The sequence below is a fragment of the Entelurus aequoreus genome, linkage group LG04 (genome assembly GCF_033978785.1).
Source record: "Entelurus aequoreus isolate RoL-2023_Sb linkage group LG04, RoL_Eaeq_v1.1, whole genome shotgun sequence".
Classification (NCBI taxonomy): domain Eukaryota; kingdom Metazoa; phylum Chordata; class Actinopteri; order Syngnathiformes; family Syngnathidae; genus Entelurus; species Entelurus aequoreus.
In genome coordinates, this window is record NC_084734.1 from 80296728 (window position 1) to 80314548 (window position 17821).

Consider the following 17821-nt stretch of genomic DNA (forward strand, 5'->3'; position numbering starts at 1 on the left):
TGACGTCACCACGCACTGCGCGTCAGCAGTCGGTGCTGCATTCAGGTAAACTCGGACATTGCACAATTTGAAGTGGGGAAAAAAAGCCAAAACTCAAACTTGGAAAATCCAGAATCGCCCTCAAAGCAACGACAATACAATACTATCTATAGTCTTTGTGCGATAGTATACGTCTGTGACGTTTTGTCTGCGTGTTGTTTATTCAAGTGTAGTGTGTCGTCACTCGTCAGACTCATTTTTTATTTTTTTATTTTTAATAAACCTTTATTTATAAATTTCATCATTTACAAACAGTTGAAAATAATAATCAAAGTAAATACAAAAACAGTACAAAGCAGTGACAGGGGGTTGTAGATTCAAAGTAACTAAAATAGAATACAAAATATATCATACTTGCCAACCTTGAGACCTCCGAATTCGGGAGATTGGGGGGGGGGGGGGTTAAGGGGGAGGAGTATATTTATAGCTAGAATTCACTGAAATTAAAGTATTTCTTATAATTATATACAAACTCCGTTTCCATATGAGTTGGGAAATTGTGTTAGATGTAAATATAAACGGAATACAATGATTTGCAAATCATTTTCAACCCATATTCAGTTGAATATGCTACAAAGACAAAATATTTGATGTTCAAACTCATAAACTTTTTTTTTGTTGTTGTTGCAAATAATCATTAACTTTAGAATTTGATGCCAGCAACACGTGACAAAGAAGTTGGGAAAGGTGGCAAAAAATACTGATAAAGTTGAGGAATGCTCATCAAACACTTATTTGGAACATCCCACAGGTGAACAGGCAAATTGGGAACAGGTGGGTGCCATGATTGGGTATAAAAGTAGATTCCATGAAATGCTCAGTCATTCACAAACAAGGATGGGGCGAGGGTCACCACTTTGTCAACAAATGCGTGAGCAAATTGTTGAACAGTTTAGGAAAGACTTTCTCAAGCAGCTATTGCAAGGAATTTAGGGATTTCACCATCTACGGTCCGTAATATCATCAAAGGGTTCAAAAAATCTGGAGAAATCACTGCACGTAAGCAGCTAAGCCTGTGACCTTCGATTCCTCATGTAGTACTGCATCAAAAACAGACATCAGTGCGTAAATGATATCACCACATGGACTCAGGAACTCTTCAGAAAACCACTGTCAGTAACTACAGTTTGTTGCTACATCTGTAAGTGCACGTTAAAACTCTACTATGCAAAGCGAAAGCCATTTATCAACAACACCCAGAAATGCCGCCGGCTTCGCTGGGCCCGAGCTCATCTAAAATGGACTGATGCAAAGTGGAAAAGTGTTCTGTGGTCTGACGAGTCCACATTTGAAATTGTTTTTGGAAACTGTGGACGTCGTGTCCTCCGGACCAAAGAGGAAAAGAACCATCCGGATTGTTATAGGCGCAAAGTTGAAAAGCCAGCATCTGTGATGGTATTGGGGTGTTTTAGTGCCCAAGACATGGGTAACTTACACATCTGTGAAGGCGCCATTAATGCTGAAAGGTACATACAGGTTTTGGAGCAACATATGTTGCCATCCAAGCAACGTTACATTGGACGCCCCTGCTTATTTCAGCAAGACAAGGCCAAGCCACGTGTTACATCAACATGGCTTCATAGTAAAAGAGTGCGGGTACTAGACTGGCCTGCCTGTAGTCCAGACCTGTCTCCCATTGAAAATGTGTGGCGCATTATGAAGCCTAAAATACCACAAGGGAGACCCCCGGACTGTTGAACAACATAAGCTATACATCAAGCAAGAATGGGAAAGAATTCCACCTGAGAAGCTTAAAAAATGTGTCTCCTCAGTTCTCAAACGTTTACTGAGTGTTGTTAAAAGGAAAGGCCATGTAACACAGTGGTGAACATGCCCTTTCCCAACTACTTTGGCACGTGTTGCAGCCATGAAATTCTAAGTTAATTATTATTTGCAAAAAAAAATAAAAATTTTATGAGTTTGAACATCAAATACCTTGTCTTTGTAGTGCATTCAATTGAATATGGGTTGAAAAGGATTTGCAAATCATTGTATTTTGTTTATATTTATATCTAACACAATTTCCCAACTCATATGGAAACAGGATTTGTATATATATATATATATATATATATATATATATATATATATATATATATATATATATATATATATATATATATATATATATATAAGGCAGTGCCTTTAGGGTACGCCCCCAATATTGTTTGTCTGGCTGGAAATTTTGGATATTACAATTTGCCGTAGTTTTGAAGCAATGCATGATGGGAATCCGGATGTTGTGTGTCAGTGTATTAACGTGCCGGCTGGAATAAACACACACTGAGAAATAGCTTCGTGCCTGCCTATTTTATGGGTTATAGATATACCTAACGGAGACATATATAATAGTCTCCTTTTCGGGTGAGAGACGATGCTAAAGGCAGTGCCTTTAAGGCACGCCCCCAAAATAGTTGTCCGGCCGGAAATCTGGAGATTTTCGGGAGAATTGTTGTCCCGGGAGATTTTCGGGGGAGGCACTGAAATTCGGGAGTCTCCCGGAAAATTCGGGAGGGTTGGCAAGTATGATATACATATATGTATATATAATAAACAAAGTGCAAAGCCATAGGCTCACTCAATCTCTGTAAATAACTTAAATTTGCAACCCAGCATCATCGTTTTCACAGCTTTTTGGTTGTTAGAGGTAGAGAGTGTTTTAACGTAGAGTTCTAAATCTTTTTTAAAGGCACAAAAAACAGGTCGGGTATTGAGAAACTTACATTTATGAATATAAAACTTAGCCAATAGTATAATGAGGTTGCAAAGGTAAAATTCCTTTTCAAATTTTTTTTCAACACTCGTCAGACTCCTTTCACTTATTAATCGTTGTCAGCGACGTGCGGTGAATTATACACCAGGTGAGGCATAAATACTTTTGGAGTATATAGGTTGCACATTAGAGTAACAGGAAAAAGAAGGGAGTTATTTGCTTTCATAAAAACGTAATCATAATGACATTATATGATAAATGGGTCCAAAAAGTATTTGATAAAGTTGTTATTAATCACTTTTTGGTCCCATTTGCTTTTAACAAAATAAATGCAATATTGTGAGTGTATCTTACCTTCCTGTATTTGTATCTGAAGCAGCATTAGCTATCCTCCATGAAAACGTACTTTGTATGATCACATTCATTTTGTCTTAAAGTCCAGTTTAGAGAAGTATTTAATCTTGGATACAGTATATAATCCTCCATATTGGCAGACACATTCAATTAATTCAATTTCATTCCAAGCAATAAAACAATATTTTTTCATCGGACAAACCCCCCCCCCACAAACGCTGACTTACTCTAATAAAAATGCCATGTTTGTTATAAATACAGTTATTTATTTTTTTGACGCGTTATTTTCATCAGGAAACATGTTTACCATGACAATTATCAAAATATACAGGAACCACACCAAAATCACATAGAAAGCATAGACCAAAAGAGAAATCCATCCATCCATCCATTTTTTACCGCTTGTCACTTTTGGGGTCGTGGGGGGGGGGGGGGGGGGGGGTCGCTGGAGCTTATGTCAGCTGCATTCGGGCGGTAGGCGGGGTACACCCTGGACAAGTCGCCACCTCATCGCAGGGCCAACACAGATAGACAGACAACATTCACACTCACATTCACATTCACACACTAGGGCCAATTTAGTGTTGCCAATCAACCTATCCCCAGGTGCATGTCTTTGGAGGTGGGAAGAAGCCGAAAATTGGAATTGGAAAATTGAAAAGAGAAATATTAATACTTATTTTATTTTATACCTGCGATGAGGTGGCGACTTGTCCAGGGTGTAGCCCGCCTTCCGCCCGATTGTAGCTGAGATAGGCTCCAGCGCCCCCCGCGACCCCGAAGGGAATAAGCGGTAGAAAATGGATGGATGGATTGAACATCTCATGGTTATGCCTTTTACCCCCCTGGTGGCAAAGTGAGGCACTGCCTCCTTTGCCTCCCCTGACAGCACGTCACTGATCGTTGTGCCAAAAGTTGCACACCTCTTGAAAATTATTTTTTTTATGACCTTCCTTGAACCAATAATAAAAACTGAATCTATCAATTGAACATGCATATTGCAGCGCACAGGAAGTAAGTATAGCAGCAATTAGCTCAAATATTTATGTAAATAGACCTACATGGTGGTAGTCTACTGAATGACAACATAAAAATATAACCCAAAGTGAGCAGAAGAAAAATATATATTTTTGAATTAAAAGTTTCTTTTTGAAAATGATACTTCAGATTTTTTTGTGAGGCGGACCTCCTCAGGTGCCAGAAGACTGCAGCAGCTTGACAAAACAATGATAAAAAAAATCAGGCTGGTTAGAGCATTATTCTCAGTCTGGGGATATACAAAACCCAAAACCAGTGAAGTTGGCACGTTGTGTAATTCGTAAATAATAACAGAATACAATGAGTTGCAAATCATTTTCAACGTACATTCAATTGAATAGACTGAAAAGACAATATATTTAATTTTCGAACTGAGAAACAATTTTTTTTTGTTGCAAATAATCATGAACTTAGAATTTAATGGCAGCAACGCATTGCAAACAAGATGGCAAAGGGGCATTTTTACCACTGTGTTACATGGCCTTTTCTTTGAACAACACTCAGTAAACGTTTGGGAACTGAGGAGACCAATTTTTTAAGCTTTTCAGGTGGAATTATTCCCCATTCTTGCTTGATGTACAGCTTAAGTTGTTCAACAGTCACAGTCTCCGCTGTGGTATTTTAGGCTTCATATTGTGCCACACATTTTCAATGGGAGACAGGTCTGGACTACAGGCAGGTCAGTCTAGTACCCACACTCTTTTACTATGAAGCCACGTTGATGTAACACATGGCTTGGCATTGTCTTGCTGAAATAAGCAGGGGCGTCCATGGTAACGTTGTTTGGATGGCAACATATGTTGCTCCAAAACCTGTATGTACCTTTCAGCATTAATGGCGCCTTCACAGATGTGTAAGTTACCCATGTCTTGGGCACTAATACACCCCCATACCATCACACATGCTGGCTTTTCAACTTTGCGCCTATAACAATCTGGATGGTTCTTTTTCTCTTTGGTCCGGAGGACACGACGTCCACAGTTTCCAAAAACAATTTGAATTGTGGACTCGTCAGACCATAGAACACTTTTCCACTTGGCATCAGTCCATCTTAGATGAGTTCGGGCCCAGCGAAGCCGGTGGCGTTTCTGGGTGTTGTTGATAAATGGCTTTCGCTTTGCATAGTAGAGTTTTAACGTGCACTTACAGATATAGCGACAAACTGTAGTTACTGACAGTGGTTTTCTGAAGGGTTCCTGAGTCCATGTGGTGATATCATTTACGCACTGATGTCTGTTTTTGATGCAGTACCACCTGAGGGATCGAAGGTCATGGGCATTCAATGTTGCGTGCAGTGATTTCTCCAGATTCTCTGAACCTTTTGATGATATTACAGACCTTAAGATGGTGAAATCCCTAAATTCCTTGCAATAGCTCGTTGACAAATGTTGTTCTTAAACTGTTCGACAATTTGCTCAAGCATTTGTTGACAAAGTGGTGACCCTCGCCCCATCCTTGTTTGTGAATGACTGAGCATTTAATGGATTCTGCTTTTATACCCAATCATGGCACCCACCTGTTCCCTTTTATCCTGTTCACCTGTGGGATGTTCCAAATAAGTGTTTGATGAGCGTTCCTCAACTTTATCAGTCTTTTTTTGCCACTCGTGCCAGCTTTTTTGGAAATACGTTGCAGCCATCAATTTCCAAATGAGCTAATATTTGCAAAAAATAACGTTTTCCAGTTCCAACGTTAAGTATCTTGTCTTTGCAGTCTATTCAATTGAATATAGGTTTAAAAGGATTTGCAAATCATTGTATTCTGTTTTTATTTCCGATTTACACAACGTACCAACTTCACTGGTTTTGGGGTTTGTAGAACACCTTAATTTACCATTAGTGGTTAAAAGAGAAAGAAAAAAAAAAAGAGTAAATGTCTTACAACACTTTCGAAGGTTTGTGCCCTGTGGGCAGCCATGTAAAGGTTGCAAACAGTCACTTTAATTGCAGACAGTTAATTGTCCATTCTCTAGGCGAGCATAAAGCAGAGCATATGTGCGAGTTTCAAAAAGCTAAGCATTTATCCATTAACAGGAATCCAGTAGTCGTTTCCATGAGGGATCTTATCTCTGGAACGCTGATTGTGTCACTTGGTATCGTGATTATATCATTGAGACAGGGGCAGGTACAAACTCTACACAGTAGAGCCACTGAAGCCATAATTTAAAACCACACCAAAATTACATGTATTTTATTGTACATTATTTTATTTTCTGTTGGTTCCAATGTTATAAAAAGTAAATTTTCATGGTACAAGGATGTACCATGAAGCTAATTCATATATTATCGTAGTTCAACTTATATAGCTAGCAATAAAAGATTACAACATCAATAAATACAAATACTGTTTATACAGAATATATATTCACATACGGCCACTTTGGACCATATCAACGTGAATTTTTGCGCACTAGATAGTGTAAAGGCTTGTTGGCAAGGCCATATCAAATCTGCTTATGAAGTAACAAACAGTTGTGTGTAGTATGAGTACCGGTTTGTGTCGTAGTGGTTTGTGAAGCATTTTGATGTACTTGTGATTAAGGGCTATACAAAAAAACTTTGATTGATTGATTATTGAAATTAAGACATTTGACCTTTTTGTGGTCACACATCAATAGGGCTTCTATAATATCTGTTGTGTACTAGGCAAAGGGAAGGAGGCAACACCAGGGCAGAACTGCGGTTTAGAAGGTTTATTGAAACCTTTGATGAATGTGTGGGGTGTGTAATGCGGACGATGTGTGGAATTAACAATGTGGAATTTACCAGAGGATGTTGTCGGTGCATGTTGGATGTATCTTTCGTCAAATCCAAGGGGGAAGGCGAAGAGGCAGTCAGCAGGAAGGCAAGCAGTCGGGGGCTGGAGAGAGGTCCCGATGTCAGGGTCCAAGCAGTGGTCGAGGATCGGGGAAGGCAAGTAAAGATCCGGGAGGAGGTCGTGAGGCAAGACACGATCAAAGACACTGTGGAAAACACAAAAGACATCAAATCGGAATCGAGGGAGAGCACAAGAAGGCGAGCAAGGAACAAGGGAGGGGTGCCAGACGTGATGCTTACTTAGGGAAGACTGGCTACGTTCTGGCGAAGGTCTCCTGGCTTTGCTGGTCTTTTATGCTGCTCCCTCTCGTCAAGTGCAGGTGTGCTGAAGAGTGATTGTTTGCAGCCTTGTCGCTGTGTGGGCGTGCTGCTCCCAGCACGAGCAGGGGCGTGTCCGGGCAAGCAGCCAGAGGAGGAATCTTGACACTCAGTTGCAGGAGCAACACGGGTTCGAGTCCGCGTCGTGACAATATCTTGACCAAAGAGGCTCTTGCAAATAATTTGGCCCACACCACCGACACACACATGAAAAGTCAGCAACACAATAACATTCCTATTGCCGGTAAGGAGTATATATAGTTTGAGTCTGTAAGGCAGTGGTCACCAACGTTTTCGAGCCTGAGATCCCTTTCTCAGCTATGACGATGGAGTGAAATTACTGCCAAAACTCCACAAACTCAAAAAAATGTTTTACAAACTAAAAAAAAAAAATGGTTTCACAAACGCAAAAACATTTTTCACAAACACACAAAAGGATTCGCATGACAATTTTCCTCAAGTTAACACTTTTGGCATGAGTTTTCCACTTTTTTGTTTCTCAAGCAGACAGCACGGTGGGACTGGGGTTCGGGGTCCTTCTGTGTGGAGTTTGCACAATCTCCCCATGACTGCATGAGTTCCCTCCGGGTACTCCGGCTTCCTCCCACCTCCAAAGACATGCACCTGGGGATAGGTTGATTGGCAACACTAAATTGTCCCTAGTGTGTGAATGTGAGTGTGAATGTTGTCTGTCTATCTGTGATGGTCCTGAAGAGGAGTTAGTATTATAGTTTCCAACCTCAGTTTGAATTTTTGTAAAGAATTGTAGTGGTGGAGCCCTCTGTAGTTTGGAAGAAGTTGGTAAAATAGACCTGGCAAATTAATAAGCCCATTAAGCTTTTCAATCTGACCCGCCGGACATTCCCAAATAATTTTTTTATATCTTTAAGATGGAAATGTGTAGCTGCCATTATGATGTGCAGTGATGTTTTCAAATTACCGTAAGTCTTGAACTATACAAAGTATTTAAATGGTTGGAATCTGCGCTTATGGATGATATACTAGTTGCTATGGTCATCTAATTAGTTACTATGGTCATCTAAGTCACAGCAGCTCAGACCAGGCACCAAGCAGTGTGGGCGGGAAGCATTTCCACAGACACGGAAGGAGATTTTCACAACAAAGTTCTAAAGCTTAGTGATATATCAGATATATCCGATTGTAGGTGGGTTTATTTTGTACCCTTCGCGCTCCTATTTCACTGTTTGTTGCATTTTAGTTGCGTTTCACTTGATTGTAAAATATGTCGATCGAAAGTGGGTGTTCATATTTTGTCAATATTCAGTGTTTTATCGTTCATAGAAAAATGTAAAATTCCATTACGTTTTTTTAAGGCGGTCTGTCATAACGTTTTTAGCATTCAATCAGACATTATTGTTAGGTTTTGTATAAGTGTTCTTAAAAATAGATATACCGGCCCCCAGACAGATTTTTTTCTCTAAATGTGGCCCCCCGAGTCAAAATAATTGCCCAGGCCTGTACTAGAATCATGTGTCAACATTTCAAAAACCTGTAACCCTAATCTTGAAGTTAGTAATAGTCATTAAAAAGAGAAAACGCTTATATACCCTGCCGTGTAGTAAAACAACAAGCAATAAAAGCAGAACATTTATTTTTTATTAAAATTCAACGTCTATTTAAAAACTCGTAGTATTGCAGAGCTTTTTGAAAATTGTCCCTCAAACTGTTTGTCTTCCTTGGTCTTCTTCACTCAGGTTCTTGGTGGGCCGGTGGGCAACGAGTTGTTTCTCACTGTTTCAACAGTAAAGTAAAGTAAGTAAAATAATAACTTATATTTTTCTGAGGTTATAAAGCAGCTTACCTCCACTCATACTCTGGTCCTGTTTTGTATATTTCCTTTGCCTTCTCAAGGGAAACACAGTGTACAGCTGCCAGGGCTTGGACTGTTGCGTCCGTCCTTAAAGGCCTACTGAAAGCCACTACTACCGACCACGCAGTCTGATAGTTTATATATCAATGATGAAATCTTAACATTGCAACACATGCCAATACGGCCGGGTTAACTTATAAAGTGCAATTTTAAATTTCCCGGGAAACATCCGGCTGAAAACGTCTCGGTATGATGACGTTTGCGCGTGACGTCACGTAGTGAACGGAAGTATTCGGACCCCTTTGGATCCAATACAAAAAGCTCGGTTTTCACCACATAATTCCACAGTATTCTGGACATCTGTGTTGGTGAATCTTTTGCAATTTGTTTAATAAACAATGAAGACTGCAAAGAAGAAAGCTGTAGGTGGGATCGGTGTATTAGCGACGGACTACAGCAACACAACCAGGAGGACTTTGAGATGGATAGCAGACGCGCTAGCCGGCGACCTCACCTTGACTTTTTCCGTCTCTGGGCCGCCGACCGCATCTATGATCGGGTGAAGTCCTTCGTCGCTCCGTCGATCGCTGGAACGCAGGTGAGCACGGGTGTTGATGAGCAGATGAGGGCTGGCTGGCGTAGGTGGATAGCTAATGTTTTTAGCATAGCTCTGTCGAGGTACCGTAGCTAAGTTAGCTTCAATGGCGTCGTTAGCAACAGCATTGTTAAGCTTCGACAGGCTGGAAAGCATTAACCGTGTAGTTACATGTCCATGGTTTAATAGTATTGTTGATTTTCTGTCTATGCTTCCAGTCAGGGGTTTATTTCTTTTGTTTCTATCTGCATTTAAGCACGATGCTATCACGTTAGTTCCGTAGCTAAAGAGCTTCGCCGATGTATTGTCGTGGAGATAAAAGTCACTGTGAATGTTCATTTCGCGTTTCAAGAGGATATAGTATCCGAGGTGGTTTAAAATACAAAACCGTGATCCACAATAGAAAAAGGAGATAGTGTGGAATCCAATTAACCCTTGTATCTAAGTTACGGTCAGAGCGAAAAAAGATACGTCCTGCACTGCTCTCTAGTCCTTCACTCTCACGTTCCTCATCCACAAATCTTCCATCTTCGCTCAAATTAATGGGGTAATCGTCGCTTTCTCGGTCCGAATCGCTCTCGCTGCATTGAAAACAATGAGGAAATGTGAGGAGCCCTTCAACCAGTGACGTCACGCTACTTCCGGTACAGGCAAGGCTTTTTTTTTATCAGCGATCAAAAGTTGCGAACTTTATCGTCGATGTTCTCTACTAAATCCTTTCAGCAAAAATATGGCAATATCGCGAAATGATCAAGTATGACACATAGAATGGATCTGTTATCCCCGTTTAAATAAAAAATGTCATTTCAGTAGGCCTTTAATGCATTGTAGCAGCTTGAGGATTTTTTGAGATGTGCATGTCACGCAACGCGGCTTTCCAAGGCAAGTTGTGCATCTGTGCTCATTGGTGGGGCCGTGTTCAGCGGCTAACATGCGCCTGTTGGGGGGGGGGTCTGTTGGTCACAGATTAAAACATTATTTTTTCCAAATATTTTTAGAATCGACCAGTAGAGTCCCAAAGATCGTTTGGTCGATCGTAATCGACGAGTTGGCGACCCCTGCAAAGCGTAAAGTGTGCATCAGAGAAAATAACTGTTAAAAGTGAACAAAGCAACCAGGAAATATCACCAACGTTTTGTAATGGAACTGTGACACGCTTAATCTACGCAATGTAATTTCCAAATATCTGAAAAAATTTACAGAATGTCCTTTATTGCTCTCAAAACATGAGTAAATACAGACAGAAGTCCACAGTGGAGATCACGAAGACTAAGACAGGAATGAATAGGTGTACTGTACATACAAAAAACAACCAACAACAAAAACAATGGATTACACCATGGGGGCCTTTTTGAGTGAATTATAGAGTTTAAAGGCCTACTGAAAGCCACTACTACCGACCACGCAGTCTGATAGTTTATATATCAATGATGAAATCTTAACATTGCAACACATGCCAATACGGCCGGGTTAACTTATAAAGTGCATTTTTAAATTTTCCGCTAAACTTCCGGTTGGAAACGTCTATGTATGAAGACGTATGCGCGTGACGTCACGACGGCAACGGAAGTATTCGTACCCAATGTGTCACCATACAAACTGCTCTGTTTTCATCGAACAATTCCACAGTATTCTGGACATCTGTGTTGGTGAATATTTTGCAATTTGTTTAATGAACAATGGAGATTGCAAAGAAGAAAGTTGTAGGTAGGATCAGTGTATTAGCGGCTGGCTGTAGCAACACAACAAAGAGTTACTTGGATAGCAAACGCCAACCGCATCTGTGATCGGGTGAAGTCCTTCGTCAGGCCGTCGATCGCTGGAACGCAGGTGAGCACGGGTGTTGATGAGCAGATGAGGGCTGGCTGGCGTAGGTGGAGCGCTAATGTTTTTATCATAGCTCTGTGAGGTGCGGTTGCTAAGTTGCTAAGTTAGCTTCAGCGTCATTAGCAACAGCATTGTTAAGCTTTGCCAGGCTGAGAATTATTAACCGTGTATTTACATGTCCATGGTTTAATAGTATTGTTGATCTTCTGTCTATCCTTCCAGTCAGGGATTTATTTATTTTGTTTCTATCTGCATTTGAGCCAGATGCTATCACCTTAGCTCAGTAGCTAAAGAGCTTCGCCGATGTATTGTCGTGGAGATAAAAGTCACTGTGAATGTCCATTTCGCGTTCTCGACTCTCATTTTCAAGAGGATATAGTATCCGAGGTGGTTTAAAATACAAATCCGTGATCCACAATAGAAAAAGGAGAGTGTGTGGAATCCAATGAGACCTTGTACCTAAGTTACGGTCAGAGCGAAAAAAGATACACCCTGCACTGCCTCTCTAGTCCTTCACTCTAACGTTCCTCATCCACGAATCTTTCATCCTCGCTCAAATTAATGGGGTAATCGTCGCTTTCTCAGTCCGAATCTCTCTCGCTCCATTGTAAACAACGGGGAATTGTGAGGAATCCTTCCTCCTGTGACGTCACGCTACTTCCGGCATAGGCAAGGCTTTTTTTATCAGCGACCAAAAGTTGCAAACTTTATCGTCGTTGTTCTATACTAAATCCTTTCAGCAAAAATATGGCAATATCGCGAAATGATCAAGTATGACACATAGAATTAATCTGCTATCCCCGTTTAAATAAAAAAAATTCATTTCAGTAGGCCTTTAATAAAGCATCCAGATAATGGTATTTGTGAAATTGCTGATGAGAGAACATTGGCTGCTATTTTTGTTTAGAAAAATACATGTTTCATGCTTATTTATCTTACACTTTAACAGTTATGTAAGTCGCAAATCTTTATATTTACATTTAAAGTTTTGTGTAATAAATTTCTAAATACGACAAATTAAAAAATATTCACATACTACGTATGCTATCCTATTGTAAAACAATAATTATCAAAGGACAATGTACAAACTTTGAGAAACTTATGAAGAATGGTAGAATGGACTGTGTATGTTCATGAGAAATGCCACAACAACAACCACAATCCACGTTGGTGGACATAATATCAATACATTATTATTGTTTAATGATGTAAACATCAATAAAATAATATTGTTGAATAATGAGTCACAGTCACATCTAAAAATGGCACAATCAAGCACCCCAAATGATTTATGGGAAATATTGGTAGAATTTATGATTCATGGGACATTTTTGGTAGAATTTAATTTGAGATGTATTTACTGTACTAGAAAGAAAAGATACAGTGATGTAATCAGCATTTCATATAATTTATTCTTTTTTTTCAATCATAGAAAATGGGCCAGTTCACATATTCACAAGTGTGAAAGCATCTTTTTTTCTTTCTTTTTTTTTTCCATTTCTTATAGCGGGTGTGACACAAAGACTTCAGACAGGAGGCTGATGTGTTAGTTTTATTAAAATACATATAAAACTACTTTGTGTGTTTCTTATATATGTCCTAGATTGCACAATGTACAAAAGCACACAGAAAGCAAATTGATAGTGCGCCCGACAACCTAACATGACACAGGATCCTATGAAGGCTTTAGATATGAGAATGATGTCAAACTCATGGTTGAAAGATGGGGAAAAAACACTGAAATACACATTATTTCAACTTCAGTTCTAAATCCGGAAGCTGTGTGAAATTTGAAGAGTAAGCTTATTTCATTGCTGTTGGATGAGTGTACTTAAAACTATAGCATCTTTTACAGTATGTAGTATTTTGCGCTATATGGGAGCACACCATCATGTCCCTTTTGCTTGTTTACATACAACCAAATTCACATATTAAGCATTTCTAGGGCCATGGTGCACCTTCGTTCTCTTCATGTTTTAATTGCGTCTGGATTGTCCATTTACAAAAAAAAACTTCCTTATTGTGCACATGACATGGGGACAGCGTGGCGAAGTTGGTAGAGTGGCCGTGCCAGCAATCGGAGGGTTGCTGGTTACTGGGGTTCAATCCCCACCTTCTACCATCCTAGTCACGTCCGTTGTGTCCTTGGGCAAGACACTTCACCCTTGCTCCTCATGGGTGCTGGTAGCGCCTTGCATGGCAGCTCCCTCCTTCAGTGTGTGAATGTGTGTGTGAATGGGTGAATGTGGAAATACTGTCAAAGCGTTTTGAGTACCTTGAAGGTAGAAAAGCGCTATACAAGTATAACCCATTTATCATTTAATTTATGAATAGTGAGATGCAAGTGGCATTGTGAAGCAAGATGGTGTTAACACATATTTTGTATTTGGGTGCAGTGTGGGCGTTCTTTCTCTACAGGATGGTATAGTACAGAGGATAAAAGTGTTACTTGGGTCTCTGCTACATGATACCCAGTGCATACCAATAGGGTCAGCATGACTAAGTTTAATAAGTTGCGCTTGGCTTTGAGCGGTTTTTATTATCCAACACTGGCGCTGATGTCTTAAATATGTCCGACATAGCCAACAGAAATTTCTTCATTACAACATTTAGTTCCACGTATCGACATAGTCACCAACCATTGCTTTAAACTATGCACTTTACAGCAGTCGCTACTTGACCAATTCTCTTTAATGTCCAGAGCATATATTTATTATCTTAATAATTCTCTTTAAATATATTTATCACTCTTTTTCTTCACAATTTTTTAAACATTTTCTAGGTAGACACAACTCAAATCTATACTACATATAAAATATACGATATTGAATTATTTGTTTTGATAATATACTGATGAGGTGATTAGCCCTGTATCACCCAGTCTTTTTTGGGGTTCTGTTCACTTGTGCATTGGTTTGGTGAATCTTTACATTTCAGAGCGATATCCACAAGGCTACCTCAGGGCCTGTAAACATGGGATGGAACAGCTGCATTGAGTATCCATTTCACATTCAGTAAAAATGTAAACAATAAATAAATAATTAATGCGCGTAAGTTGGTTTTGTTCACAATCCCGCCAAAGTTCTCCTTATTGGGCAGAAAGCACTTTGATGGGTCGGGTGAGTGAGCTCATGTTGTTGGTGTTGGAGGACACTTGAGGGCTCACTGTTTTCGTTGGCAGGCTGCTTGAATGTCCCATCGATTCCTCCGCTGCGCGGAGAAGCAAAGTGTAGTTAATAGCGACTTCCTCCACTTTCCTCAACAGCTGCTGTCTTTGAGTTTCTGTGCGAACCCCTCGGACCAGTTTAATGAAGGTCTGCGTTAATTCGCACAACACTTGAAAGCTGGCTGTGACAACGGCGAGCATACAAGTCGGGCTTTTTTCCACACTCGCCACTCTTCGACAAGATGCTCGGAATTCTTTGAAGCGCACCGCCAGCTCCTGTTTGTACTCTGTAATCCGTGAGGGTTGAAGACGAGCCTCACCCTCAGCTTGTGGGCTGTTTGCACACTGACGCAGGATAGCTAATAACTCATTTGCATCCAACTGGGCGTTTAGGAAGCCATCAGGCAGGCTGAAGGATTTCCCCTGTAGGGTCTGGACCCGTGCCAGGCTCCCCTCCAGTGTACCACATGCTCTAAGGTCAATCTCTTGTGCGTGCGGCTCTTTCTCTGTGTCTTCTTCTACACTGCAGTCCTCTGCATTAAGAACCTGGAGGGTTTTGCTAACAACAGGGAAGGTACTTGAGTCCAGCTCCATACCTGGAAGAACCTGAAGGGGAATGGAGTAGGATAACTCGTCCTTCTCACTGCTCTCATCTGCTGCCTCACATTTCCTGTAGCAGAAACAGAATGAGCAGCATTTGTCCCTGTCGTCGCTGTCTTCGCTGGGCAAGGTCAGCAGAACCTCCGCGGTCTCTCCTTTATTCTCACACAATAACTCATTGCTCTGTATAAAAAACACACTCTTTTTCCCCTTCCCGTCCGGCTGAAGAGATTGTGTATGAATTGGCTCCACTGGGGTCGGCAGCCTCAATCCTGTGGCCCTCACTCTCTCCATCTCTTTCTCAAGACTTTTGGTTTTGGGCTTCACCTCAGCATAAACCGGAGTGTTAGTATTGTTATCGAGCTCTCCAATGCTATATCGCCTCTGGAGTTTTTGTGGTTCCTCCACGTAGTCTGTTTGTGAGGTACCAGTTGGCAAGCAGGAGCCCTGCTCTCCCCTTGGCTCCCTTGATTCAAGGCTGATGGAACGTATTCGTGCAGTCTTGACTTCCAAATTCTGAGATCTCCTTGTAGCACCTTCACTATGAGGTGCTTTGGTGACCGTGGGAGGGGTATTTGCTGTAGTTCTCTCCCTGCCTCTGTTCTGCGTTTCTGTCATGGAGCCAACTGGCGTATCAGGTAACCTCATACCTCTACACATTCTCTTACAGTCACAGCTACGTCTCTGCTCCCTGGAGATACCTGGTGCTTTTAGGACAGGGCTGTTGCGTAGCTGACATGCACAAGGAGTCCCTGAGGGCACAGGTGAGGATCCTTGGGGCAAAAATTCTCCCTGTGAGGACTTGGGTTTCAGCAGCTCTTCTAAGAACTCCAACTCGTACTGACGAACCTTTTGCAGTTGAGCCCTTCGCTCATCTGTTTCCCTCCTCATTCTTGCCGGAAACGTTGCTGAAAGTAAATTTCTAATGCTCAAAAAAGGGGCACTGCGCTGGGATTTCCCCTTTAAACTGTCCACTTTCTTTGATTCTCTCGCTGGCAGAGTATATACCTTATCTAAAGAGGATATTGGTGTGTTATCCTCTAAATTAGGTAATGATTTTGTGACACATATCTGTGGCTCGGAGTGGGATTTACCAGGGACAACATCTGTCATGCTATCGGCTTCATCTTTTCTCTCTGCTTTTAGAGGCAAATTAGGGGAATAGTTGATCTGCACTTTAGGACTTGGTTTTGCCAAATTACATTCTGCTGCCATTTTTATGGCATTTTCTTTGTTGTTAGCCAAGAAGAGTCCTTTTGCTCGTAGATGCTCATCATCAGTAGGGGATGAGGATTGAAACACTACTACCTTCTGAACCTGTGCATCTTTGATTCTCAACTGAGGCCCGGGTCCCTGTTGCACCGGGCATGTGCAGAAAAGATCATTAACTGACAGAAATTCTGTCGAGCTGGAAGGCTTACTGGTCTCGCTAGAGGCAGTCTCGGCGTCTTGGCACATATTAGTCAGGGGAGTCTTGGCTGAGGCAGTTCTGTCCACAGGTAATAGAACAGATAAGGCTTTGTCTGTATTAAGAGGTGGTGTTGTCTTCTCCTTTACGCCATCAGGAAGATTTAGCCTTTGAATATCCCCAGTGACACTGGACGACTTTGGATCTTTAGTGACTTGTGCTGAAAGCGAAACCTCAGACACTTTAAGTTCTTCAGCTGGTTTAGATGTAGGATTATGAATGTTTGCTTTAGTAGAATCAAAGTTTGCATTTAATTCAAGTGTCTGTTCATTCTGAATAGTATCTTGATTGCTTCTATGCTCCCTCACAACACCGACAATTCCAGAGTCTTGACAAGGGTCGACTTTGAAGGGTACAGTCTTGCTGAGAATTACTTGCTTGGGTGGACATCCAGCACGTATCTGACCCACAGAAAATGCCCCTGTCCCTATTGTCTTTGCTGTGCATCCAGGGATTGCCAAAGGAAAGTCGCGGCGGCAGAGGCGACTTTCCTTGTTTATATGATGTGTTAACAGGTAAGCCTGGTTTTGATTCTGCTTCATCGCTGAAACCATCTCAGAAACATCTGTCAGTTCAGAAGAATTGGTCTCATGGCCTGAGTCCAACGATGACTCTGGTGTAATAGCAGCCAATACGATGAGCCCTGAGGAATGGGACATAAACGCACATGAGTAGGATGGTCAAGGAAATATAGGGTACATTTACAAAAATTAAATCACCATTAAAAATGCTTTGTAATCAATCATTTGCAACTATGTGGATTCATCTTAAGCAGTGTCCAGTTTTTCTATTTAGTCTCTTGGTATTCAGTTTTTGCCATTCTAAATGATCACTACATTATTGGACATTCTTTGCTCAGAGACAAATAACTGTGCATGCCATATTTGTTCTCTTAATAAATAAGCCAGGATGAGGTAATACAATTTTCAAGGGACAGGATTTATAAAGTAAAAGTAAAAAACTATTGCGGCTTAGGTTTTTTTCTCTTGTCTTTAACTATTTTTTGTCTATGTTTAGTAATCAGTAATGCTAAATTACAATAGGGTGTTAATGTTC

At 40.9% G+C, this 17821-nt stretch overlaps 1 protein-coding gene across 3 annotated transcripts in view; it reads right to left on the minus strand.

The window, feature by feature from the left end:
- Positions 1–13843: 13843 nt before the first annotated feature.
- LOC133649060 (FERM and PDZ domain-containing protein 3-like) overlaps positions 13844–17821 on the minus strand; it is a 53957-nt gene continuing 49979 nt past the window's right edge. For all 3 annotated transcript variants that reach the window (XM_062045818.1, XM_062045817.1, XM_062045816.1), the window contains one exon: positions 13844–17408. In XM_062045818.1, coding sequence (XP_061901802.1) covers positions 14620–17408 — 2789 coding nt within the window. In that variant the 3' untranslated portion in view covers positions 13844–14619. The remainder of the gene's footprint in view (positions 17409–17821) is intronic.